Consider the following 27,575-nt stretch of genomic DNA (forward strand, 5'->3'; position numbering starts at 1 on the left):
GAAAAAGAAACTTTATTTTGCACTCACCCTGCACTCACCCTGCAAGTGGGTGTGCAACGTGTTAGACTACAATGCTGCAGAGCCGGGGGTCGCGCAGCGCTGTGGTTTCTATGTGTCAAGCAGAGCGGGCATGAACCGCCTTGCAGCGGTTTGGGTATAACTAAAAAGAAAAAATAAATTAACTGAAAATGTCATTTTATTTCCTTGTAGGAGGACACACGGAAAAAATACATCATCTACTGGTAATGGAAAGGCCTCTATTTTCATCTAAGAATCAGCAGATTAGGTTGGTTATTCATGTTTTGATCTTGATACGGTACAATAAGAGAAATCTGTGCTTTAGATCAACTCACTTTATGACTAATTTTAGGGTTTTGATCACACAGTCTTGAATAGCATAAATGATTTCATATTGCTTTTATCTAAAAATGAAGTCACATAGTTTAAATTAATCTCTAAAGTCAACAAAACAGTTTTACAACTTGCTTAAAAAACACAGTAACACCATGTAAATCTGAAACAGTGAAGGTGACAACATATTTAAATTAATAAATGAGCTATAATTGGATAAATAGATTGATAGATCAATAGGCCTACTGTGTTTTACACCACTAGCTCTGAGTAAAACAAAGCCAAAAGAAAAAAACGTAACTTTTGTGAGTTCAGTGACATTTTTCCCTTACTTTTTTCAAAACAACAAATTTTTGCAGAGCCTGAATAAAAGCTTAGTTAAAAGTTTTTCAACCATTACGTGTCAGAGCTGCTTGGAATACGGAAGAGTTACACCTTGGAGGAAGTGGTGAGGGGGTTTATAGACAGACTTCATGTGATTAAAGACAAAGCACACAGCACACTTTACCAGCAAGCATGATACGATCGTCTGAGCTGCGTCACAGCTTCATGCTGATGAAATGGATTTGGACACAGCAGATGTTTCTCTGTCTCATGGTCTCCAGTAAGATTTGTTCAGATCTTCTGATTCTAGTTTACTTTCCAGATTTCTGATGTATTTTTGTCTTAGACATGTAATACTTTGACTTTTGTTGACTTTTTGCTTTTTAACACGGCATGTAATGCACAAGCATGTTTGCTCACCTGCTTAAGTGTACCTGGGAATATAAAGAGACTTCAGTTCTTTTATATTTTGTAATAACACAAAACTTTATCAATGTGATATGAAAGATTTTGATCTGTAGCATCATCAGACTTTCTATGCTTGAGTCAGCCGTCTGCTGAGTGACGCTTTCACTGCTAACATTTTGTTTGAATGCCAGAAAAGTTAATTATTCATTGATGTAAGGGAGTTTTAAATTTCAAAAGGGTTTTCATACGTTTGCCTGCATTACTGAACTTCTACCATCTTGAATCTGTTTCATAACATTATGTGGCTGCAGATGAAACTTGTGTTTGAAGAACGATATATTCATGTTTTAGTTTTCATTTTTATCCTCTGCTGTCTTGTTTGTAATGATTTATTATTCGGCAAAATCTAAAATGTCAACAACCTTTTATAAGACAATTCCCTTTGAGTTGACAGTAAACTCGCAACTGCCACTGATCAGCATGTTGGAAAGTACAATCTCAGTTGGTGCCAACTACAAAAACAATCAAGGTGTTAGGAAAATCCTCAATCCTAAAAAGTTTTTAAAGCCTGATTTCACTTCTTCTCTGGACTTTTTGTTTGTTTGTTTTCTGATTTTCTCAGTTCACTTTTGATTTCTCAGAAAGCCATGACCAATTAGAGAAGTTGACGCAAGCTGTGATAAGTCGATGGTAGGAACCTTGGATACCAACAATAGTTTGTTTTGTTTTCCAAATTAGTTGTAGAATATTTCCAGGAATTATTTATTTAAATGTTTTTTTTTTTTCAGGAAAATAAGAATAAAACCCACCAGATAAAAACTACCACAGAATATCTCCTAAATGTATTATTTGTTCTGCTATCAAAGCAACAAGATCTTCATAAAATGACCACATAACCTTACAAAGTAAAGGTAAATGTAATGTATGATTCTATGACTAATCTAAAGTATGTGGGTGTAATTGTTCTACAATTCGACAGTTTCATTTAGCAGACACTTTTGTCCAAAGTGACGTACAACACAAGCAAGAATTTAGACAGAAGGGAAAACCTTAGTGGGACCAACTGCTACAAGTTATTTGACTGCAGGTGCTGCCATTAAGCACAAGAAGATTTTTTCATGTATAGTAATGTTTCCATAACTAACCGCAATTAATCACTGCATAAATATAGTTCAACCTTCAACATTTAATGATCAGTGCTAAATCATTCTACCCCTGAGGACAAAGAGGAAAAGGGTCAGATTAAGGGACTACGTGTTCCCTGAACAGATGAGTCTTCAGACATCTCTTAGAAATAGAAAGTAACTCTGTGAATTGTATAGAGTTAGGTAATTCATTCCACCATTCGGGCACAACAGAGAGGAAGAGTCTGGCTAGAGATTCAGAGCCGCTCTGGGCAGAAAGCACCAGGCGTCTTTCACAAGCAGAGCGCAGTGGACGAGAAGGAGCATTGAATTTGATTTGAGCTGCCAGTGAAGAGAGATTAAAAGCAGGGTGACATGTGGGCTGGTTAAAGACCAGACATGCTGCTTTATTCTGGATCAACAGCAGTGGTTTAAATGAACAAACAGGGAGGCCTTCCAGGGGGGAGTTGCAGTGGTCAATGCTTGAAATCTCAAGCGCCTGTACCAGAAGCTCTGTGGCCTGCTGTGTCAGGTATGGTCTGGTTGGTCATCAATCATGACACCTAGATTTCTGGCAGAGTTTGTGGGTACTAGTTGATTGGGATCAAGCATGACATTGATCTGTGGTTGAAGCAAGAAACATGCTGGAAGGATAATAAGCTCAGTTTTGGACAGATTTAGCAGAAGGTGGCGTTCCTTCATCCATGAGGAGATATCAGCCAGATATACTGATATCTGAACTGAGACAGCTGCGTCGTCAGGTGGAAAAGACAAGAAAAGCTGAGTGTTGTCAGCATAGCAGAGTAGGGCAGCGATTCTGTGACTGACAGGAGTGCAGTCTCAGTTGAAGCCAGATTGGTAGGAGCCATCAGGTTGTTTTTTTGCAGATGTACAGAGACTTGGTTATAGACTGTCCTCTCAGGACAAATCAGTGGGTTTTTGAGATTTATGTCACTTTCTTTCTGCTGCCCTAAGTCCTCCTCTTTGTTCTCTTAGAACTTCAGAGAGCCATAGACTAGGTGGATTTTTCTTAGCTGGCTTTGACACCAGGGGGCAGAGTTTGTCCAGAGCCAATACCAGAGAGGAACAGAGTGTTTCAGTTGCCTGATTTAGAGACAGTGAAGAGAACTGAGAGTGGTCAGGCATTGTCGCATCTACTGTGGAGCTGTTCCAGGTCAGCACCAAGTCAAGGATTTTGCCAGCTTTGTGTGTTGGAGGAGAAGGGACCAGTTTGAGGTCAAAAGAGGAGAGGAGTGCCAGAAAATCATTTGCCTGTGTCTTGTGGATGTGAACGGCCATGTCTCCCGTGACAATTAGAGGTGTGCCATCATCACGGATGTAAGACGGTAGACCCCATTAAAATGTGGCTCTATGGGGCTAACAACTATTCATAAATTGCCTAAATAAACACAGAAAACACCTTAAACAATTACAAATGGGGATTTATTGATGCAACCTCTACCGAGAAGGAGAGCCTCCACTTAATTTGTTTTATTGATGTAAGTTGCTGACCTCTTGGCCAGGTCACCCTTGAAAAGGAGATCTTGATCTCAATGGGTCTTTTTATCAGGTTAAATAAAGGTTAAATAAATAAATAAAAAGGCTGTGACCAGGTGAGCCTTGTATATGATCAGTAGCCTCACCTGGAAATGAGCAGGAGGAAGACTGGAAACACTCATGAGGACACACACACCCGTAACAGTAATTATATCTACAGTTCTACAGTTTCATTTAGCAGACGCTTTTGTCCAAAGTGACGTACAACACAAGCAAGAATTTAGACAGAAGGAAAACTTAGTTAGTGCGACAACAGTGCTTCAAGTAATCCGGCTGCAGGTGCTGCCATTAAGTGCAAGTTTTATTTATTTTTTATTTTTTATTTTTTTTTATTTATTTATTTATTTATTTATTTTTTGGGGGGGGAGAGATACAATAATCAAGAAGCCAACTGCTTGCAAAGCTGCAACAGTATACCTCAATCTTCATCAAACATCAGTAATAGTGCTAAAGAATCACAAGAGCTGAGTCATAGACCCTCTGACTCATTCTCCCCTTGAGGGCAAAGAGGACAAGGGTCAGCTTAAGTGCACAAGTGTTCCCTGAACAGATAAGTTTTCAGACTTCTCTTAAAAGTAGAAAGGGACTCTGCGGATTGTAAAGAGTTAGGTAATTCATTCCACCATTTGGGCACAACAGAGGAGAAGAGTCTGGCTAGTGCTGCCGCGCTGGGCAGGGAGCACCAGGCGTCTTTCACAAGCAGAGCGTAGTGGGCAAGAGGTAGTGTAGACCTGGATGAGGGACCCCAGGTAGGCCGGAGCCAGTCTTGTTAATGTTTTGTAAGCCAGAAGAAGAGCTTTGAATTTGATTCGAGCTGCTACTGGAAGCCAGTGAAGCGAGATTAACAGCTGGGTGACATGTGCTGTCTTGGGCTGGTTAAAGACCAGACGTGCTGCTGCATTCTGGGTAATCTGCAGAGGTTTAAATGTACACTCAGGAAGGCCTGCTAGGAGGGAATTGCAGTAGTCGATGCGTGGTATCACAAGGGCCTGTACCAGAAGCTGTGTGGCCTGTTGTGACCGGTAGGGTCTGATCCTCCTGATGTTATAGAGGGCATATCAACAAGACTGTGAAATTGAGAGACCACATGTAGCTTAAAGGTCAGCTGGACAGCCAGACACGCTGATATCCGTGCCGAGACAGTTGTGTCATAGGAGGAAAAGACAGGAATAGCTGAGTGTCGTCAGCATAGCAGTGGTAGGAGAAGCCATGAGAGCTGATCACCGCGCCAAGTGAGGTGGTGTATAAGGAAAAGAGTAGGGGACCGAGCACTGAACCCCTGGGTACCCCTGTTGATAAGCCTTGTGATTTAGACACTTCTCCTCGCCATGACACTCTGAAGGATCTGTCTGTGAGGTAGGACTTGAACCAGGACAGCGCAGAACCTGAGATGCCAAGTTCAGAGAGTGTGGAGGGGAGGATTTGATGGTTTACTGTGTCGAAGGCAGCAGACAAGTCCAGCAGTAGTAGGACAGAGGACTGACCAGCAGCTCGAGCCAGTCGCAGTGATTCTGTGACTTACAGGAGTGTAGTCTCAGCGGAATGGTCGCACCTGAAGCCAGATTGATAGGAGTCAATCAGGTTGTTTTTCAGTAGATACTCAGAGACTTGGTTATGACTGTTTGCGCAAGTATTTTTGACAGGAAAGGCAGTAGTGAGACAGGCCTGTAATTTACAACCTGGGCTGGGTTGAGATTCGGTTTCTTAAGCTGTGTTAAATATTTTATTCTGATTTGCCAACGCAACATAACAACAGTTACTTGTCTGGAATGGCAAATAACACCAGAGAAAATCAGATCAAACATGATGTTTTAAAGGAAGTGAGTTTATAAAGTTTGTTATTTCCTCTCTACCTGTTCGCGAGGTCGCAAAATTTCTGATAGCATTGGTAAGCAGTGTAAAGAATAATGTTGGTGTCACTGCTCATATTACTTTAGATTTGTGGTTTATGGTTGAAGAGCAGCAGAGGAAATACAGCAAGAGGTGTAAAACTTTGAAAAAAAAAAAGAAAAGCAAGTTTGAACACACCAGGAACTGGGTGAAAGAGATATCAACCAAATTAGAGGAAACAGACACAAACAAAACAGTTGGCTGCAGTTTTGTTTTTGAACTTTATTCAGTTATTCTGAACATTTGAATCATTTTATTTGAAGCAGGAACGTGGTAGTTTGATGCATTTTCACCACAGTCCCACCACCTCTAATAAAAACCTCACTCATAATAACAAACTCTCTATAAAAACATTAATGGAAAGTAGCACAGGCAGTGGTTGGGCATTTCGTGAGAGATGAAGCGATGACAACGTTTTGACAGGATATTAATATGGCTAACCAACATCCTGTTTGATGTTTTATTTATAAATGTTTTTCAGGTACGTCTTCCCTCGTCACAGTCTACCAGCCTCCTGTCGTAGCCTCTGCTCTCGGTCAAGCTGTCATGCTACACTGCCAGCTCAATCTGACCCTCGATGAGAAGCTGCTGACTTCCCCAGTTCTTTACTGGGACAACATGAACACCAAAGACAGACTGTGGCCTCAGACTGTGGATAAATACATTAACCGTGTACAACTAATGGACAAAAATGCAAACTCCTTAAATAAATCTATCCTGCTCACATCTGTCCAGTGGCATGACAGCGGGAAGTACTTGTGTAAGCTCTCCATTAACACCGAGAAGGAGAAGTGCAGGAAGCTGGGAGGAGGAACTTCATTGATGGTTTATGGTAAGTTAAAGGTTTAAGATATTTTTCCTCACCAAAAATGTTACACAGGACAAGAGATGAGTACATCTTTCATGTATGGGTTTAAAGGTATAATGGTAGTTTGATTTAGACACACTTTTTGTTATACTGGTTAAAATAATCCCGATAGCAGGCAATACATGATGTGTTCTTACATGAGAGCAAATAATATCCGCGATCTACAGCAGAAGAAAACCCAGAAAAACATCCCGCAAATCACATCCATTAGGATCCAAACTGTTAAACCAATCAAATCCCGTCCTGCCGTTTTGCCCTCCTCCTGCACGTACATTTCACCCCTGACTCAATGTGTGTTCCCGAGGTTCACGCTCAGCAGAAGAATGGCAGAGAAACTATCCATACCCTGATTACTGGTAACTGCACCTCCAGCTAAACAGAGCAAGAAAAGAAAGATGGAGGCTTTCTTTTCTTTTTCTGTTCCCCTGCCTCTAACTACTGCCCCTCCCGCTCAACCTCAGGCCTGTCCCCTCTGACCCGATGAGGTACTTGGCTCTGGGCTGTAGTCTGGGCTGTAGCTCTGACAAGCAAAAAGAGTTTATGATATTAAGTAAGTCCTAGAGAAAATGTACATGCACTATTTGTATTATAGCTTTACTCTTGATATCGTCTCACAAGTAAAAGTGGATAATGCTTGCATGACAGTTGCGAGTACTAATAAGTCACGTTTGTTTATTTGTTTTTTAGCTTTACATTTTAACTTTTTGGTGTTTCCTCACCTCTAAATGAGACATGCAAAACAAATAAATAAATGATGTGCTGACTCCGTCTTTCAGTCATTCACAATCATAGTCGCGAATAAGTGGCGCTTGTGCATGGAGGAGCTCCAAGAGGAGTGGGAGGAGGGGCTAGGCGGAGTCCTGGCGAGATGCTACATTCAAATTCATGCTAGTTTTTCGGGACTGCCAACCCTGCCTTCAAAGTGATACTCCGGGATGGAACAAGTTGGGTCCTATCACAAGGTTTAGGGCAGAAATTACCCCTACAGCAGTGTTTTTGTGCAGCAGAAGCCCAGGGCGCTCGCACCAAACACCCCCTCCCTGCTCCTCTGCTGGTTTCCTCTGCACTCATACCGGGCCAATTTTTACTTGACCAAAACCACAAATAAACGGACTCCCACAGAAAAAATCTGATATTGGTCTGTTTTCACGCTTTATTTAGGGAGTTTTCAGCGCGTTACTTTCACACAAAAACACCGCTAAAATATGCTCTAGTTCTCATCGTGTCGTAAAACGGCGCTACCTCCGCTGCAGAGCCACAGCTGGCTAAGAGGCGCTCGCCGTTTAGTGTATCAGTCCGCGCGCACGGCATGCCAGATATAATCAAACGCAGGTAGTCTGCCAGGACGAAGAGACACGATGAAAACTAGAGCCTTATTTAGCTGTGTTTTTGTGTGAACGTAGTGCGCAGAAAACTCTCTAAATAAAGCGTGAATGCAGACCGATGTCAGACTTTTTCAGTGGGAGTCTGTTCATTTGTGTTTTTGGTCGAGTAAAGATTGGCCCCGTCTGAGTGCAGAGCAAACCGGCAGACGAGCAGGGAGGGGGTGTTTGGTGCGAGCGCCCTGGGCTTCTGCTGCACAAAATCACTGCTGTAGGGGTAATTTCTGCCCTAAACCTTGTGATAGGACCCAACTTGTGCCATCCCGGAGTATCACTTTAAGGCTAAGACAGAGCTAGAATCAAGTTTCAGGGCTTCTCAGGTAAGACTAAGTGAGAGTGAATTTCTAAATACTACATCTCTGCAAGGACAGTCGATTTGTATTAAAAAAAATATTGAAGTGGAAAATACTGTGTCTAAATGTTTGCATTTAGGTGTGTGCTTTAACAACTTGAATATCCTTCTCTGTCTTTTTACAGACACCATGACCTTTAAACTCACCTCTCGCAATGACACTACCACTGACCTGCTCCACTGCAAAATAAAAGTCACCAGAGATCCTGCCTTGGTGTTGTCTGTTGTCCACAATGGAGCCAAACTCAAAAGTGTTCACCAGGATGCTGCTGCAGCTCAGCCCAGTGTCACACTGTCTATGAGCGAGCCTGTGAGGGGCAGGGGAAAATACGAGTGTCAGCTGCACCTGAACACAGCTCTGATAACAAAAAGCAGCTTCTTACACAACCCACTCGGTAAATATCTCTCTCCTGATCTGCTCTAGTTTTTTTTTTTTAAACAAAATATTTACTTGCTGCTCTGCACTTCAGAAAGGAGCAGAAAAAGAGGGAATTTTCTGAGCACATGCTGTGGATTTTTCACCTCTCACTTACACAAGACACATTGTGAGGGAATCTTTTCTACAACCGGTATAAAAATGAAAATAATACAGAAACTATCATCACTATCTGTGAATCAGTAACTGCTCAAAGAAAATAGTTTCTAGGGGGAATTTTGAGCCCATGCAGTGATTTCCACTACAGAGGCATGGGACATTTTTCAATGCGGTGCAGTCCAAGAGTCTTACAGACATCTATCAGCGAGTGTTTCAGCTCTTCTCACATCACACTCAGCCTCTTAAAATTAATCTATCTAGTTGAAAGATCTTCCTCTGTGTGCTTTTTCAAAGACTACTAGAAAATTTGGGGCCAATCTGGGGTTAAAATATTTGGTATATTTGCACTCCACTATTTTCAGTCAAATAAAGAGTTAAAAATGAGAGCTCATCTGAATCCCTTTAAGGTCTCACTTTAACACAAAATCTCAACTAATGTCATCAGTGTACCAGGTGTGAATCCTTTTTAATGAGATTCTTTATTTTTAACTTTTCTTAAAGTCTTATTTGATCTGGGTTTTTTTTGTTTTCCTCAGTGGCTGAAGAAGAGAGAGATGCTGATAAAAATGTCACAGGAACAAGCTCACCAACCGTTGCTGGTGGGTCCCCCCTACACATGTTGTTCAGGATTAATATTTCATGCAATAGCAATAGAAGTGGCAGTATTTTGAGTGATTTGACTTCAGAAGTTTCTAAACATGTAATTAAAAAATATATTTAATCCAGGTGCAGTGGTGTTTCCAGAGCCGTGGTTCCTGTATGGGTCTCTTCTCCTGGTGACCATCACCATCCTGCTGGGAATAATAACCATCTGGAAAGGGAAATGCTAAGTTTTTCAACCTCTAGGTACAGCAGAGTAACTCAGTGGTAGAGATCATTAGTCATATATATATATATAAATATACATACATATATAAACTTGTTTTTTTTTCACTGACTGCACACCTTAAATTCAAATCCTCTCTGTTATCTGGGTGTGAGGATGCACCAGGTCGAGCATAACCCTACATTACAGATACATGACAGATGCAACAGATGAGTCACTGGTCATGTATGATAAGTGGTGTTAAAAATAACATCTGATTATGTCTGACACTGATGTCTTATTTTGTCAAATTACCTGTAGTCATCACTCTATTCCTCACTTCTGCAATATTCTGCCTTTACAGCTTTCTTTAAGTAATTCTTGGAAAATTGTACAGATAACTACTGCAGCCGTTAGTTCACTAATTCACAATACAAACTGAACAATGTAACAAGCAAAACTTACAGAATATTAAAATGTGTACAAATCCAGTGTAAATAAAGAATAAAAACACTGTTAATACATTGTTAGTTCACTAGATTGTTATTTTCTGCTGCTGTTCTTTTGTCTTGATTTCCCATCATGTGATTTATCTTCTCCTCTATTAGAGCTTCTGAGATTCTTTCTGTAGTGGACATTTTTCTTTCTGTTTGAAAACTTCACCCATGGTTTCGTCCTTCATACAAAAAAGTCACTGTCTGCTTCCCTTTTTTTAAGTTTATTACATCAGTTGCTCTTAAATCATTGTTTCCTTGTGAAAAAAATAAGATGTGTAGCATTTTGTCTCCATCTTGTGGTGACTAAGGGCGGCTGCAAGCAATGACACCCCTCTTAATTGACTGATAGAGTCAACTATACAGGTGAATATATTGGGAAAAAAAATGCAGGAACACTAGGGATGGGTACTTTGAACATTTGAAACAATACAGTACTAATGCCTGGTACCTGGCATTCAGTACCGGTACTCGACAGTACCAATTTTCTGTATTTTTTCTGTTTATGTGGCAAAAAATATCAATTTGTTTAAAAATAAAATATAAAAAAAATCAATTTAAGATATTTATTCTTCAGTACATAACCTTGCAATGCTGTGTTTATGTCCACTATGGAAAATTTCCTACTCTTCCACTCCCTCATAGTCACAAGCACCCATTTAGCTATCTAAACATGGTACCTTTTGGGTTTACGTGAATTGGTACTTGGTACTTTTGACAGAATTCGGTAGGTATAAAAGTACCTAATGCAGTACCCATTCCTTAGGATCATAGACATAAACAACAGGCATTAAAGCTTGATAAGGATAAGGACCAGAGCTCTGAACCAAAGAAACACAACTAGTCCACTTGCTACCCAGAGAAGAAAATCCTTCCAGTTACAAAAAGTCAGTGACCTCTGATCATCAAAATATCATCCGTCCAAGCACCAACCCTTCTTTTTTCTTCACCAAAGAAATAATTACAATTGTGGTATTTTTATATCAAAACACAATGTGCTTTCTCAAAGACTCCCTCAGTGGTATTGTTATTTTGATTGAATTTAATCCACATATTTACAGAGATGAAAAGGGATGTTTGTGGAATTAGGGACATGAAGGTCAACCACACGTCCAAACACAAACACACACACACTGGAATGGTGCAGAGGCCAGGACAGGGATGCAATCAACACAGTAATCCTCACTACTGGCATAATGAAATGGCCAAGAGATCAGCGCATGCACACACATACACACTCACACACTCACACTGGAGTAATTCCCCTCTGAGCTAGGTCACACACAGAAAGGCTTGGCACCTGTGACCTGTGCTCAGGTTGCATGTTGATAAGAGACGCTGTGTCTGTTTTAATGTGGGTTAATGGTGAATTCAAATGATAAATTGATTAAAGTAAGATTCAGGGAAATGTACGGTCTTCACTAAAATTATGTTTTGCACTAACTGGGTTTTTTGTCAAGTTGTAAATTTCAAACCATGTACAGTATTATCTAGAATGAAGCCAAAACTGGAAACCACAAGAAAGACAAAATCAGCAGTAAGCTAACAAAGGCTCAGATAAGCCTTGGCTTGCAGTGGCCTTGAAGTGCAAAACACAACAAAAAATAACAAAAAACGGTTTTTGTGTTTTTTTTTTTTTCTTTTTGTTTTTTTTTTCTTTGTGCTATTGTTTGCGCTTTTTTATGTCTGTTTTCGCTTTCACCTTATTTGCATTTTCTTTTTCGTGTTTGGATTTTCTTCTTTTTTTGGTTTCTTCTTTTGTTTGTGTTTTTATTTTATATTTGTGTTTGCATTTTTTTTGTTTTTGTGTTTCCTTATCTGTGCTTGTTTTATTCATTTGGTTTCATTTTCTGTTGTGTTTTTGCATTTCTCTGTTTTTCTTTTTATGGTTTTGTGTTTTTTTTCCGTTTAGCTATTAACAATTAGCTAAACAATGGATAATTAAGCAAACAGGCAAACATTTGAATTTTTCCATAAACACTTAAGAAAGTCTTCCTCGTGGAGCCCTTAAAAGTGAGTAAAGTATCATTTACATCAGGGGCGGCATCATGGGTGGGCCTAAGGGTCCCAGGCCCACCCACTTTCTGGCAGGGCCACCTCAAATTTTTTGGTTGAAAAAAAAATCTTTCATTCTTTCTTTTTTGAAATTTGTTTTAAAAATGAATATTACATTATTTCATTTAACTGTGGTTAATGTTGCTGCTCTTACATCCTATAATACATAGAAAGTTGAGGTAGCCCAGCCCATTGGTGCGTCAGTGCACTTTTCCTGGGCCGATACTGTTAAGAGACATTGCGTCTAATGCACTAAAATTTTATCGAACATTAAAGAATCAAAAAGCAAACGAATCTGCTTTTGAACACATAGTATATCTATATATTAATAGTTATTTACTAACTTTTGTAATTTTAGACCCACTAAAAATTGGTTCGGCTCACCTAAAATCCTGACTCCGCCCCTAATTTACATAACATAAAAAATTAGCCTAAACAACCATTACTTTGGTTAAGGTGTTTTCCTTCTCCTGCTTTTCTTTTCACTGATTGCAAATACAGCCACTGAGTCTTCAATGTCAAATCATGTTTTTTCTCAATTGCTAATGTTACAACAACAAAAAAAATAAAAATAAAATTGTCACAATCAGGATTGTTGGTCAACTCACTGTCTATCTGGGAAGAATCTGGAAAGACATACACTTTTAAATGAGTTGTGTTATCACCAGCGCTGATTCAGTTTCATTTAGTTAAGTATTAATGAAGAGGCTTGAATTGGTTCCATTTGTAGGGAACATGTGTGTGTTACAACCACACCCAGCCTCCCCTATTTCTTCAGGCTATTTCTTTTGTAATAAGTTTTTCATGCAATATCGATGACCTTAGTGATCTCTTGGAAAACACGTGGGGTTTCTCTGGGATGAAAACATCATATAAAATTACTGTTGTCATAACAACAACTCTATACTTCTCCCTCCTCCTCCTTCTCCTCCTCCTCCTCTCCTGTCTCCATCCCTCTGCTGCAATGCATCACACCCTCTCTCCTCCCTCTCTCCCTCCTCCTGCTCCTGTATGCACCTCCCTCCCCGAGCCTTCACCCATCCCAGAGCCTGATTAGCGCGGCATCCTCGCGCTGACACACCATGTCATTTCTGGAGGTTTCTGTTTTTGTGCGTGCATGCGCGCGTTTCTCCGTGCGTCTTCATTCCGGACGCCTCGGTCAGCTTCTCCGGGAGGAATATGCGGGTCGTTAACTGACATTACCCGGCGTGCTTGGTGAACTGAAGGCATTAATAAGAAGCAGGGATATCGGTTCGTTATTTTTTTGGTGACGTGTTTTGATCTCACGATCTCTCGGATGGTCCCCGGTGTGAGACAAGGGCGCATCCAGGATCTGACAACCTGAAGCGAGATGGAAGCCGTCCACCTCTGACCTAACCATACGGAGATGTTAAGAGGATATCAGTGAGACAAAAAAATAATTTATTCATAAAGAGGGGGGATTTAAAAAAAAGTGACAGGTAAAAAGACGTCTTTCTTTGATTTTATTAAAGAGGACGTGTGTGTATTTTTCGCAAAACAACTGGTTCAGAAGTATGTGATTTCTGCCTCTTCAAAACAGCTGCATTAAATTATTAATTCAAAGCCACACTGTTGGAATCCACAAAACAACAGGGCACCTTCTAAGACTCGCAGGCAACTGACTGCCTTTAAATAAATAACCCCCCACTTGCTGATCCCTGCATGCCTCTGAGTCTTCTTTAAGACTCCTGTGATGTTGTGGTGACACGTCTGAGCTCTGCTGCCACCTGTGCCGCTGCAGCCCAGCCTGAGAGCCCCACACAGACCTGGGCTAAAAGCAAACAGATGGTAGAAGTGAAGTGGAAACTGAGCGGATGATTTTGCTTGAATAAATCAAACAACAAACAAAGACTCTGGCTATGATCACAGGGTTTATCTGAGGATATGTAGGAGAAGAAGTGCAGCTTGGACCACATAAAGACAGCAATAACACTATCAAGTGGCAATAATAGGAAAAAGAGAGGGTTGTTATTTCTTCTTAAGCCAAAGAAAGAGAGGAGTGAACACTTTGCTTCCATTTTTTCCCATTTCACTCACTGTGACTCTAAACTCTGACCCTTCTGCTCGCTCGAGTCACGCCTGCACACATGCATAAGGGAAAAGTCAGAGACTTCATCTGAAAGGCGTTCAAGCGCACATTATTTTGACATTTAAACAGTCTTTCTGCACAATTCCCCCCAAGCTCTGGGCTCTTTATTAATCTACGTCTTCCATTTTCATCTGAAATCCATCAGACAAATCAGATCGGCCTTAGATATTGGTCTTCCAGCTGGAAAAGGTGTATGAATTGGAGCACACACAGTCTCATTGTGGAGCCAAACAGGTCTAAGGGTGTGCCGGGAGGTATAAATAGTTGAACAAAAGCCCATTTTGGACTGACAAGAGGCTCGAAACCTGACACTCAGAGTGATTCCACCCTCTGGAAACTCTACACGCTCACCCTGCAGAGTGAGACCAGACAGAAAAATAGATTTAGATCCTGAGAGGGTGAAGAGACAAAGCTGACACTGAAGCTGCTTCCTCATCATCTTCAGCTGCTTCTGCTGGGTGCTTCAGGTGTTTAAGAAGATCAGCAAGAGGACCCACCCACAGCGTTTGTATCAGCTGAAAAAAAAGGAGGAGGGCAAGAAGAGGACAAGAAGGCAGACCACACCCACAGCCAGCCTCAGGAAGGAGTCTCCTCCTCTCACCCCACAGCGGCTCAACCCAGGACATCTCTAGAGCTGGAGTAGCTGCCGTGTAGATCCTGTGTCTCCTGTCGTGAAGTTTGTGTGGGTGTGTGAGTGTGTGTGAGTTGTGTTTGACTGTGTAAGAGACGCCACCAGTCTTCTCTCTCCTGTCAGGATGCCCACACTAAAGGACCTGATGCTGCTGGTGTTACCTCTGGCCCTGCTGGCACTTCAAGGTGAGTGGGAAGCGGTTGTGTTGGCGCGTTGGCATGCGCACGAGTCATCACCCGTTCACCGACTGTAAAGTTTGTTTGTGCAGTTGAAGTGTTTTCTGTCCTCGTCTGATGTTGCCATGTCTGGCTGGTGCCTGTGGTATGAAGGCAGTGTGTGTGTGGGATGTGTGAGAGTTGAGCTGCACATGAGTGAGTGACTGTTTTCGATTCCATCATTGTGCTGGATGGCTCACTAAAAGCCCAGATGTTCAGGGTTTTTCATTTTTCAGAGTAATGAGATGAGGATGTGAGGCAGTGTTTAAGTTCAAAGCACACACACAAACACACACATGTACACTCTGACACACATACACAATAGAAACTGCTGTTAATGCTTTGGAAATGTAAAAGCTCAGCCATTCTCACTACTTTCAAGGCGTGCAGCGCTCCTTTGAAGTGTGTCTGTGTGTGTTTGTAGTGACGTGACGACTATGACCAACAACACGCTTCACTACAGATTAATTTGACAGTTTTGTCACAGGTTGGTCCAAAAATAACTTTTTGAATGTTTTCATGTCCCATGAATCAAAGGCAGAGTTGATGTGAAACGTCTGACGAACAGAAACCGAAAGAAGTTCGGTTCAGGGCGACAGATGAAAGCAGCAAATCCAGCAGGAACGGAGAAGTGGGACACAGAGAGTGTTTGGAGACTTTGGATGAAAACTTACCTTCAGTTTGGAAAGTGAGAGTTTGATCCAGAGATCTTTTGGTTTGGATGTGTTCATGCTAGTCACCCTTTTCATGTGGTTGTGATTTTTATTATCTTCCTGACAGGGGTAATGTACAGGGAGCAGGTGATTATGCTAAATCCTGACAGGGTGAGCAGGACTGCAATGTGGAGCCAAAGCAGCTGATCCTTATCAACCTACCTGATGGTCAAATAATCATTAAACAAAAAACATAAGCCTGCTTATTCATTATAACCATGAATCAAAAGTGGACCCTTACTTTGTTGGTGTTGCAAACAACCCCTCACAATTTGAGAGACTTAAAAGTCCACAGTGCTATCTCCCAAACTTTTTCAGCCAGGGAGAACAGAGTTGCAAGAGACAAGGGATGGGCATTTCCACTATTTGAAGGTTATTCGATGGTTATTCCCTGCAAGCCACCACCGCCACCCACCCACATACACGTACCTGCCAACATTACACTTTGACAAAGATGGAGACGGCTGTTATAATCTACATGTCGATCATCGAACACTGACTGTCGATCTGTGGACAGCGCTTTTCTTTCTGCTGCATGCTTTGCTCTCACATGGCTGTGCAGAGTTGTTGACGACTTGCGATATGCTAGACTAATCTTGCAAAGTTTGTACTCTACCTCAATTTCGTTCAATTTTTTCGAAGGACTTCCCACACTTTCCAATCCATATCCGTTGATTATGTCAGTTTGTTGACATGGTCATTTTAAAGGTCCCATATTATGCAAAAATCACTTTATTAAGTCTTTTAGTGAAATTTGTGGGTCTTTGGTTTTCCTCCCAGCCCACAAAATGTGATATTTAATGACAAAACCTGTACTTAGTAGTGCTTGTGAATGAACAATCCTGACCTAAAACGAGCTGTTTGGAATTTCCAGGGTTTGCCGACATCAGCGATTCCCTTTTTTTGACCAATCAGGAGCAAGTCTGACCTGATTGGTCCACGGGGCAGATACCCCTGAACCCCCTCCCCGCCCACTCCCCAGCAGCTGGGAGGAGAATGCTAAAGTTGAAGAGCCATCACTGCTCTGTTTTTGGCTGTAAACAGCCACATAGTTCCATGCACAAGCTTCCCATCTCGGAAGAAGACAAGACTAAGTGGCTAGAGTTCATTTATCAGGGAATGTGCCAGCTACACTCAGTAAAACTGTAAATGTGTGAGCTAGTCACTTCACGGCCGACTGCTTTTCCAACTTTGGACAGTACAACAGAGGGCTAGCAAATAGACTGGTTCTGAATCCAGGCGCATCACCAACCATCCACCAACAAACCTCAGACCCTGGAAATGTGAGTATTTTAAATGCTGTGTGCTGTGGAGCAGATGTCAGAGCTTTTCCTCAGTGTCCCCCCTGTCTCTGTGTTAGCTTCAGGATGCTAACTGTAGCTGTGGTCAGCCTGTTGTTTTAGCCTGTAATGTTACGGTAAAAGAGCTTCACTGTTTTCTAAACATTGTGCACTCGAAGCTTGTGGCACGGAAGAGCGGGGCGGTATCAGTGGTGGCTCATTAACATATGAAGGTCACGCCCACTAAATCAGAGCGTTCTGGACAGAGGGGCTATGAGAGCCTGGAAACAATGCTGCTGTGCTTGATTTATTGGCTTTTTGGACCAAAACATGTTACTACCATTTCATGAGGACATCAGTGATCCATATTAAACTACAGAAAAGGAGCATAATGTGGGACCTTTAAATACGATCTGGCTTGGACACAGTTTGTTTTCTTTTGAAAGTCACTGGGCATTTTAGATGGTTTCTGTGCACAACTTTCTGTCCCGCTCAACCTGCGGCATCCTGCATAAAACTTCGATCTGCCTCAGACAGGACAAAGCGATCGTCACATGAGCTTTTCTATTCTTTTTTTACATGAAATACTCCCAATATTCCAAAATCACTGCCCATCCCTACAAGAGTGTGCAAAAAACAAGTCTTTAACAGCCACTTCAGTGATTGAAAATCTCCTCATCAGATAAGTATTTAAGGATGATCTAAAGCTGTTTGAGAAGGGTGCATCCTGGGAGATGTTTTGCTGATGGAATACGTTTTAAGTTTTTTAGAAACAGCTTTGGCCGGTGACAGCTTTGTCACAAGCGCTTGACTTCTTTCAAGTGTCAGCGAACCCATCTGCAGTGCAATAAACCACCGTTGAAGCCATCAAAGGCTGTCACTGCTAACATGCTTACTGCAGTGCTGCACGGCCTGTCTGTCCCCTTCTATGGTGTGAGGGCCTTCATTGTTGTCTGACTGCTGTCTTCGGGTCTGATGGTGTTTTGCAATTACCTGTTTTTTTTTCCACATTCGTTATCATGCTGTGTGGTGTGGTAGCATATTGCTACCACGCCTGAAAAATACCACAAACATACCAGTATCATGTTGTTATGTGATACTGAATTGTGATGTCATGATGTGATCAGTTCTTGGCAGCATTGGACTGGTCCAGCTTGTAACCACAGAGCCTTCTGTGCTGATCCAGCTTGTCAATGATAAATGAAGAAACCTCCAGAGGGTCAGATTGATTTTTCTGTAGAGCCCTGTGTATTTCATAATCCATCTTAGAGCATGCATTCTTATCATTATATCATCCACAGTGCTCAATAACAGCAGAATCTCTCCATGTCTGAATCCAATTATCTAAGTCAGGGGTCTGCAACCTTTACTTTCATAAGAGCCATTTAGCCTCAGCTCACCTGGATTAAAGTCATTCAAGAGCCACAAAATCTAATTTATCTTCACAATAAACTCAAAAAGGGTATATGATTCCAAACACAGTAAAAATCTTATAGATAACTATGTAGACTAAAAAAAATTTTGTGTTTATGAAAACTAACATGTGGTGTCTTAGTCTTTTGTTTTTTTTGATGAGTTTGCCAATATTCAAAAGCAAAGAAAATTTGTTATATGAATTGCATTAATTAAAAAATTGAATACATTTTTTTTATTAAATTGCAAAATATTTCAAAAGTTTTCAAAATCTGGACAAAAATGGAAAATTTTTAAAGTTCATAGATTTGAAAAAAAAAAAATCAATAATAATAATAATAATTTAAAAAATTTACTAAATTTTCAGTAATTGTTAACATTTCCAAAATTTGCAATTTTGATTTTAGAAAATGGAATTCTTATAATTTGTAAAATTTGCAGAAATTCTAAGAATTTTGAAATTTACAAAAATTTAAAAAGTTTTAAAAATCCTTTAAAAAATGATTTTTTTTCAATTCGTAAAAACTGTTAAAAAAAAAATCAAAACAATTGTAAAAAGTCAAGAAAAAAAAAGGAAAGCTTTATTGACAGATGTGATGCATATTTATTTCAACAAAATGTTAATACTCTTATAAAGCTGCAACTAGTCAAAGACCCGCATGAGGATCCAGAGCCACAGGTTGAAGACCCTTGATCCAAGTTAAACATAAGCATTAAGCATTACAAAATGCAGCAGATTATTACAAAATGCTGCGCTATTAAATGATGAAGTGAATTACATTATCACATATTGGAGCAATATTACATAATATGGCGTTACAAGGAGTACATTTTTTATTTTTACCCCCAAAATAAGACCTGGACACTTGTTAAGGTTTCAGTTTTCATTGTATATGATGTATATGGTCTTCGTGTCACAGTCATTACTTTTGTTATCCAGCATCAGTATCTATAGTTAAAGAGTTTTGACCAACCAGGATCAAGGTTCTGCTTAGTTTGTAGTGCCTCGTGTTAGCTACAGTGTTGTAGGATCTATGCTCCTGATGGTATCTGATGCATGTCCTCCCCCACTCATCTCTCCATTTCCTGTCTCTCTGAGCCTGTCCTTCACAAACAGCGCAGCTCAAAGTGCTCCACACAAATTAAACAAAGGACAAGGATAAGCTGACAGTAATTTATTGGAAAGTAATAAAAACAAGATAGCGATGCCATCTTGATAGCACAGCACATAAATCTGTGAATGTGCTTTTGCAAATTCAGCTTTTCTTGTCAATTTGTTGAACTATTTTTAAAAGAGAAGATTCTCCTCTAAATTCAAGCTAACCATCAACTTATCTCATGCTCTCCTCCTCCTCCTCCTCCTCCTCCTCCTCCTGCTGGCATCTGTATCACAACTCTATTTCCCACCTTCACAAGAAGCCATTTGCTGCCATTCATTCTTTTACGGCATGAAAAACACCCTCCAGTGAGATGAAACCCCGCGAGCCATGTTCTGTAATCCATCACCCTCTGAGTTACTGTCAGTCTGCTGACTCCCTCAGGAGGAGAAGCTGCTCTGCTCACAAATCACCCGTCACTGTCACGTCTAGAAATTTACGATCACATCCACATCTCTTTATTTATAACCGCTGGGTTTATACTGTGAAGCAAATACTATGGTTTGTGAAGCAGTGTATTAGTGTATTAGCGTGCACTAAACCATACTGGAGGCTCTTTAAACAAGAAAGAGCTGCTAGAAAACCACAAAGAAATCCAGAAACACAACTTTGCTCAAAACTTAGTGAAAGGAAGAGGAGGGAGAATGAAAGCAGACCATAAAAAGGAAGCAAGCATCGATAAAGAGATTAACTGAGCACTTAACCGTCAGCCATCTGCTCTCCTCTGACAATACAAGCACTGCTATGCACACATACCGACACAAACTAATGTAATTCCTTTGCATCTAACTCACAGAAACAAACACACAGAGCTGCAGAGAGCTGAACCAAGAGAACGACTGGCAAAAATGAAAATGGTTTTGCAACAATAACTGACAGAAGTACGGAGTTTGTTGGGGGGAAAAGTTGGTTAGTGAAACACAGATGTGAGTAAAAGCATCTGGAGCTGAACACAGCAAAAAAAAAAAAAGAGCTTCAAAAGACAGGAAACAGAATAAAAGCTGTTTTTCTAAAAAGGGGAACAGATCGGGACAGATAAAAATAAAATCTTGATCTCTTTTCAAATGTGGATTAGCATTTTCTAAAAATAAAACAGGAGATTAAATTCAAGAAGCTCCATTAAAATGGTTGATCCGAAGGACAGATGACAAACTATATTAAATTCAAACTGTAGAAAAAAAAAAAAAAAACATGCGCTTTTTTTCTTTCTCTGACTATCTTTCAGGTTGTTTTGCTCGCACTGATCAGATAAGACAGGACAGAATCAGGAATGGGTAAACCTGGGCTGCAGTTTTGAGGACTAAAACCTCTACATACAAGGCTCATAATGTCGATGTTGAGCCAAACTTGCACTTCCACTCAGTCTTTCTTGAACCGTTCCTGATTTAAGTTTGATATAAGCTGCCAGGAAAGTATATATGACACAGAGAAGAACAGTTCAAACACACTTGATTAATTTTTTCAATTTTCACTTTTTATCCTCTTTCTATGTAGCAGCAGGATCATTTAAGCTGCAGTTATCACTGAGTTACGTGGATAAGCAAGAGGATCACCTACAGTTTGATTCATACATAACTCAACTGAACTGGGTTTTAGAGCCTTTCGTTCTTGGATGCTATTGAAAATGCTGACTCACTATACCTTTAGCCGAGAAACTGCAGTTTTTTAGCTCTACTACATCAGCTCCAATTCTCACGGCCAGTAGCTACCGCCTTAATGAGGCCATTACCACAGCAAAACTGTTTGCAGATGTGTGTGGAGAGTTGTGCAACAGCACCTCAATCTGTATGTGCATTAACAGAATTGCATTCGTGTAAAGCAACCTGTAAATTCATCCTGAAACTTGCAAATGTTTAGAAGAACCTACAAATGTGTAGTTAGAATTTGTGAGGCAAAAACTTATGTAAATGTGAAAAAAATCTTCAAATATATAGAGCCAGAACATTGACTGTAAGATTCAGTATTGAAAAGAAATTTGGCATTGTAGAAGAAGTTGAGTTGAATCCAAAACAAGTATTGGCATTGTAAAAAGTTGATTTGAAAACAAAATACAGACATTGAAAAAAGACACTATTTTTGGAGGATTTTTCGCTGGCATTATGTGTTTCTCAATACCAATATTAAGATTTGTTTTTACACATTTTTTCTTTAATTCATTTTTTTGAGCATCCCTGGTTTTCAGTTTCAATTCTCTTTCTTTCAGCTTCAACTTACTGGCAGTGTTTAGCCGCGTTTCCACCAAGCAGTCCGGCTTAGTTCAGTACGGTTTGGCACAGTTTGGTACAGTTATGCCTGATCCTGTTTGCGTTTCCACAGCAAACTGTGCCCTCTCGTGGTAGGCGGCGTGTAAGCCGGATGCCGAAAGACACAGCTGTAAAGCAGTGGCGTGACGCCGTAGCAGAACGACACAGTTTACCCCGCTAATAAATCCAACGAAGAAGAAAAACGCTTCACAGTAAACAAAGAGCATAGATGGAAGACATGCTGCATTTCATCCTCTCTGTGATTGGCATGTAGCTCTTTGATACAAAGAACAATCAAGCTTCGTTTCAGAGAAGTTTGTGTGCCACCAGGAGAAATGCAGTCGCTGTCGGGGTAAGTGACGGTGCTTCTGACCGATCAACGGTCTGCAGTGTTGTAGCTCCACTTTCGGAGAGCGGATTGGTTCAGTCTGGCACCCATACAAAAGGGTCTCAAAAAGTGACGGCTCGTCTCAGATATTAGGGGATCTGTCCCGAGATAAGTCAGCGAAAACGCCACAAAATGCGCACCGTACTGAGACAAACCGAACCGGTCTGCTTGTTGGAAACGCAGCTTTTGACAAGGAGGGGAGGGGTGGGGGTTGGGGGTGGGGCTTGGAGCGCAAGAACTCACTTCCGGGTTATCAGGAGAGGAGAGCGGCCACTGTCAGCTACTAGCAACTTGTTTTCCCATTTCGACTTCAATCAACGTTACTCCATCAAAAATGGCCCTAATCCGCTTTCGTAGAAATTAGTGTCCTTGCTGACCCTAAAAATACTGACTAGAAACAGACTTACGAGAGGTTTGGGGGTTGAGGTGAACTTGCATCCATTGCTGTCCAGTGTACGATCATGCCCGCATGGGCAACAAGTTGCTGGTAGCCAACAGAGGCCGCTCCTGAAAACTTGGAGGCGTGGTATAGGACTCCAAACCCTGCCCCCAACCTCCACCCTTCCCCTCCATGACAAAACACTGCCAGTAAGTTGAATCTAGAAAAAAAAAAGAGAAATGAAACTGAAAACCAGTGACGCTCAGAAAAAAGGGTGTAAAACACTGTATTCTGTTTTTCAATTCAACATTTTACAATGCCAATACTTGTTTCAGATTCAATTAAACTCTTTCTTCAATGCCAAGTTTTTTTTTCAATACCAAATCTTACTTTTAGTGTTCTAGCTCCATGCAAATGTGTATTCAACTTTTCTTTAAGCATGTAAACAGACTGTGAATGCAAAGATGGCAGAAAAGTTTGAGTGTTTTTCTCAAGGAGCTTACATTACAGAAAAAGCACGAGTTACAACCGTGCAACTCAGGCAGCTTTTGCTACAGGTCTGTTGTGGCATTGGCATTGCTGCTACCTGAAGCCCATACCGCATGTTTTTTGACAAATCAAAGTACAGTGGCCTGCAAGAGCCAAAAATGTGTGCTGCAAATTTAGAAATGGCACATGTGCATGAGTCTGAAACAAATACAACAACACAAATGGGCAAATGTTCTGACAATTTTCTGTAAAATGTTTAAATGGCGTGATGTCAAAATCTCATAGATATGTAGTAGAAAGATTGTAAACATTTTCAGTGAATAAAAGTGAGAAAAAATGAAGAAAGACTTTATTTTTCAAGATTACTAAAAACTGGGGTGTGAGATTAGCTGAGTGGTTGAAGCGTGCCTCATATACAGAAGCTTCAGTCTCTCAAAACCTTTTTTCTGTGAGCCAACCCCCCTTCTGTTCTCCCCATGGTGTCTGTTTCTGGTCAGCTGTCCCACTTATAAAAACTCACAATAAAACTAACACTGAGCTAAAAATAATCTTCGTGAGCAACATTTCTAAAAGGTTATGATAAGGTCAGTTTTTTGTCGTGATGTAGAATGTGACACGAACTAGACGGTGAAATGACAGTGCTGTATTGTTGCTCTCAGGCCTGACCAGGGACTCATAAAGCCTAATGCATCTGACGGTAACATGAACTAATGCAGCAGCAGCAGCAGCAGAGAGACGCTTTGTTTCTGCTTTCACAGCACGCAGCCATTTAGTCTCTAAATGGTCTCCAGCCTGGCCTTACGGTCAGACATCAATGCACTGTACAGGATGTTTGGACGACCACACCATCTCCTCCACCCCAAGCCATTTAGACGTCACATCTACTCCATCACTTCACCTCGACCGCTGCATCTGCGCCCATTCCAAATCACATTACAGAGAAGCTCATCACTTCAAGTAGCAGGGGTAGAGCATAAATGAATTATAAGTTCTGGAGCAGTGCACTGCAGTGTGATTTTAAAAAACCATTAGGTCTGGTTTATGGTTTGAGCTGCATATCTCTGCATGCTGATGCTGTTTGGGATCATTTCAGAGAAGGATGTTTGTTGGAGGAGCTGAAATTTCTTGATTTGTTTGTTTTTCTGGCTGATCTTTCTGAAAAAAGTTGGATAAATTGATCTAATAAAAGGAACATTGTCTTCCGGTTGTGCTTTCAGTGTCATTGTCTCCCAGTTGGACGAGCTTGCTCTGAGAATCCTGTCTGCTGCAATCATTCTGGGTGTATAGATCTATGTGTATGGCTTCTTACAGGCATTTTAAACAATAGTTCCTAATTGATGCACTCACTCTAAAAGGCCCTGCAACGTTTTAGAGCCTCTAACAGCTGCTCATTGTGCTCCAATGTGCAGCTGCTGTCAGAATCAACTCTAATCTTGCTCTAAGGAGAGTTTAGTTGTGACTCTATTTTAAGCTTTTTGTAATTGCAACATCAATTGAAACTCTCAAATCTAGAGCGAGTACTGTGTCATGACCTATTTGCAAGCTGCATGTCCAAAAACACACACCTGGGTCTGTGCTCATTTAGCTGTGTGTAAAGTCTCTGAGTTTGAGAGGTGAAGACCCAAGAAACTCATCATTTTATTTCTTACAGATTGAACAAATTATTATTTTTATGTGGATGTAAAGGGTAAAAACGTCTACAACAAAATGTTAAAGATGTTTGTTTTCAGCCTCAGTGGGAAATTAAAGCTACTATAAGGAGCTTTCACTATGTGTAGTTTTTAGCGCCCCCTGTGGACACAGAAGTTTCTGCATCTTTTGTAGAAGTGCATGTTTTCAGATACACAAATATCTCATCCTGCGGTATCTGATCTGATATATGCATGAATTTTAAGAATAGATGCTAATGCTAACAAGCTCTTTTGCCCAATAATCCATCATTAGCTGTGTTTCCATTACATCTAGAATTGCCCAAAACGAAAAAATCGCAATAAAAAAATGGTAATGGAAACGTGACATTTTTCGAAAAACCTCTCAAATTTCGGGAAAAAGTTTTTACGCTCTCATGAGGTGGTTTTTCAGAAGTTTCAATATTGAAGTTTCTTGCAAAAGTGCAATGGAAACACCTTTTTTGCAAAAATGTCACGTTGTCATGACAACGCACCTCCCTCACCTCCTTGTACGTGTCCACTGCCGCACCAACGGACTCTGGCAGGATGAGTACGTGAGCTGGAGATGATGATCTTCATTCAGTGTTTTGTTCCTGCCTGTTTTGAGTTCACGTGATCACGGCCGGAAGTTTGAGCAGTGAGTAAAAACACTAATGTTCATGAATCGGCATCATCATGAGTGCAGCGTCCGGACGGACATTATGTTTTACTTAATTCAAGTTGTGCGCAATTCTGGTTGTAATGGAAACATCTGCAAGGCGAAACTGCTCTGTACCGAAACTTCAGAAATATCACTATTATTTTGCGAAAAAGTGCAGTAGAAATGCAGTTATTTATTGGTACCTTAAAAAAATATGACACTTTTGGGATAAAGTGTATCAAAGATCAAAGATACGATGGTGCTGATTAGAGATGTTTACATTTGGATTTTCATGCGACTAGACCTCGTCCTTGTCCTGGATGGCTAGTTGTCAATGTCCCCCATACTCTTGTGGCGGCTGCTGGTCAGTCAAGGAGGAGAAGCTCATTTTCTTCCGGCCTACATCATAAATTTGTTTATTTATTTAAACGTAAATTCTACCCTCCGTGTCAGCTTGCTATTAGCTGGAGCTGCTACGTAAGACTATGACAGGCTGTAAGTGTGAGTGACGGGGGGAAGAAGCTCCGCAGCTGTAGCTGTAGCTGCGTATTGGTAAGAAGAGAGAGAATCTTTAAACACAATGCTCGTCGTTTTTAAGAAAGGTAAACTCGCTGGGGATCCATAAAGCCTCCAGATCTGTCCAGAACAACTAACTGTAAAACTGAGAAGATGCTCCGGTGGAGGGTTAAACTTCAAGATCCCTGACTGGCTCTTTTCACTGTCAATCAAAAAGGGATTCGGCCTCAGACAGATCATCCAATCATCATGCAGAAGCCGAGCATCCAGGCCAGCCCACTGCCTCATAGACCCCCAGAGACGCTGAGCGTCTGATGGGCGGGACAAAGCCCAGCGTTTATTCAATGACCGTTCAGTTTCCACAGTGGAACAACCCACTCTACGCTTCCCTGCTGAAGTCTGAAGACACTCAGCGTCCGACTGTGTTAAAGCGCTGAGACGCTGCGGGGATGAATGAGAAGGAGGTTGAGCCAGTCACCTGTGATAGGTAGCTGATCCTGAACAAAAGATGAAGGAATTCTAGCGGTTATTTTGTCAATGAAATGTACACACAGCAGAACATATCACCACTTTTTTGGGGGGATACTTTAGGGGAAGCTGAGCTTCCCTTGCAGTCTTAGAGCAATCACCACTGTCCTGCTCTACTCTGTGCTATGTTGTTTACCAAAAACTTTACATTCATAAATTTTGTTTCAATTTGTTAAGGCAGAAGGGCACACAACAAGTCTTTGGGGTTGTGGTCAGTGGTTTGGTTTTCCCCTTCACCTCCACCTGTGTGGACTGTATCTGTGGATGGGTCATATGGGTCATAAAGGCATCAGAATTGGCTTCAGTCTGTTACATAACAACCTAAAAACTTAAAGGTAAAGCTGCTTTGATACATTATTAGCATCTCCATCTGTATGCTAATAAACAGAGGGGAATAAATGCCCTCTGACATGTGTGTTATCTCAGCGTGAAAAGAGTTTTCTGTTTATGGTAAAAAATAAAAATCTACTTATCTTAGAGTCTTATGGACCAATCAGAAGAGAGAGATGAAGCCCGTAGGTGCTGTCGCAGCTGCAGTGTTTAACCAGGCCTGATGACGCACTTCTTCCCTCCACTCTTACACTTACTTCACTGAGGTACTACTTCTCCAAATTGTGTGTGTGTGTGTGCGTGTGTGTGTTTGTGGTGTTTGTGCCAGAAAAGCACAAGGGCAGACAGGGACACATTATGAATTGAGACAAGCTGAACATTTTGTGTGTGGAGGGAGCTTTTATGCAACAACCAGGCCTGACCGCTGGATGAAAATGTTTTGAAATCAGTTTTTAAAGTTACAAAATGTTATGAGAATGTCAGCTTCGATAGAGTATCATTAAAGACCAGGACAGATGTTCTTTCTTCTAAAAAAGATAAATACAGGCTGTTTCCAAATCATTTTAATCAATATTTTAAAATGAATGGATGAAATAAGTCAGTGCGTGTCAAAGGCCAGGTTTCACTTGGGAATTATCTCCCTCAGCTCAAAGAGTCAATTTACAGCTCATTATTTTGGTTAAAGAGCGTCCAACCTCATTTGTCTTACACCCCATTGTTTTAAATAA

General features: G+C 40.9%; 2 protein-coding genes across 2 annotated transcripts in view; both read left to right on the forward strand.

The window, feature by feature from the left end:
* Positions 1–857: 857 nt before the first annotated feature.
* On the forward strand, positions 858–9,621 carry LOC141801227 (uncharacterized). The gene is made up of 5 exons (XM_074684202.1): positions 858–955; positions 6,136–6,486; positions 8,382–8,651; positions 9,328–9,390; positions 9,518–9,621. Exons 1-5 carry the CDS (start codon positions 868–870, stop codon positions 9,619–9,621), a joined length of 876 nt encoding a protein of 291 aa, XP_074540303.1. The 5' UTR covers positions 858–867.
* Positions 9,622–13,181: 3,560 nt separating this feature from the next.
* scn1ba (sodium channel, voltage-gated, type I, beta a) overlaps positions 13,182–27,575 on the forward strand; it is a 30,147-nt gene continuing 15,753 nt past the window's right edge. The window contains exon 1 of the mRNA XM_074682889.1: positions 13,182–15,071. Coding sequence (XP_074538990.1) covers positions 15,011–15,071 — 61 coding nt within the window. The 5' untranslated portion in view covers positions 13,182–15,010. The remainder of the gene's footprint in view (positions 15,072–27,575) is intronic.

This window comes from Halichoeres trimaculatus, unplaced genomic scaffold (genome assembly GCF_033239565.1).
Source record: "Halichoeres trimaculatus isolate MK-OKI-2021-1 unplaced genomic scaffold, fHalTri1.1 fHalTri1_scaffold_12, whole genome shotgun sequence".
Taxonomy (NCBI): Eukaryota; Metazoa; Chordata; class Actinopteri; order Labriformes; family Labridae; genus Halichoeres; species Halichoeres trimaculatus.

What these genes read in the sequence shown, in the direction of transcription:
- LOC141801227 (XM_074684202.1), top strand. Translation starts at nt 868, where the DNA reads ATGATACGATCGTCTGAGCTGCGTCACAGCTTCATGCTGATGAAATGG. An exon ending in CTTCTTACACAACCCACTCG is followed by an intron (nt 8,652 to 9,327) that starts GTAAATATCTCT and finishes TGTTTTCCTCAG; the next exon opens with TGGCTGAAGAAGAGAGAGAT. An exon ending in AAGCTCACCAACCGTTGCTG is followed by an intron (nt 9,391 to 9,517) that starts GTGGGTCCCCCC and finishes TATTTAATCCAG; the next exon opens with GTGCAGTGGTGTTTCCAGAG.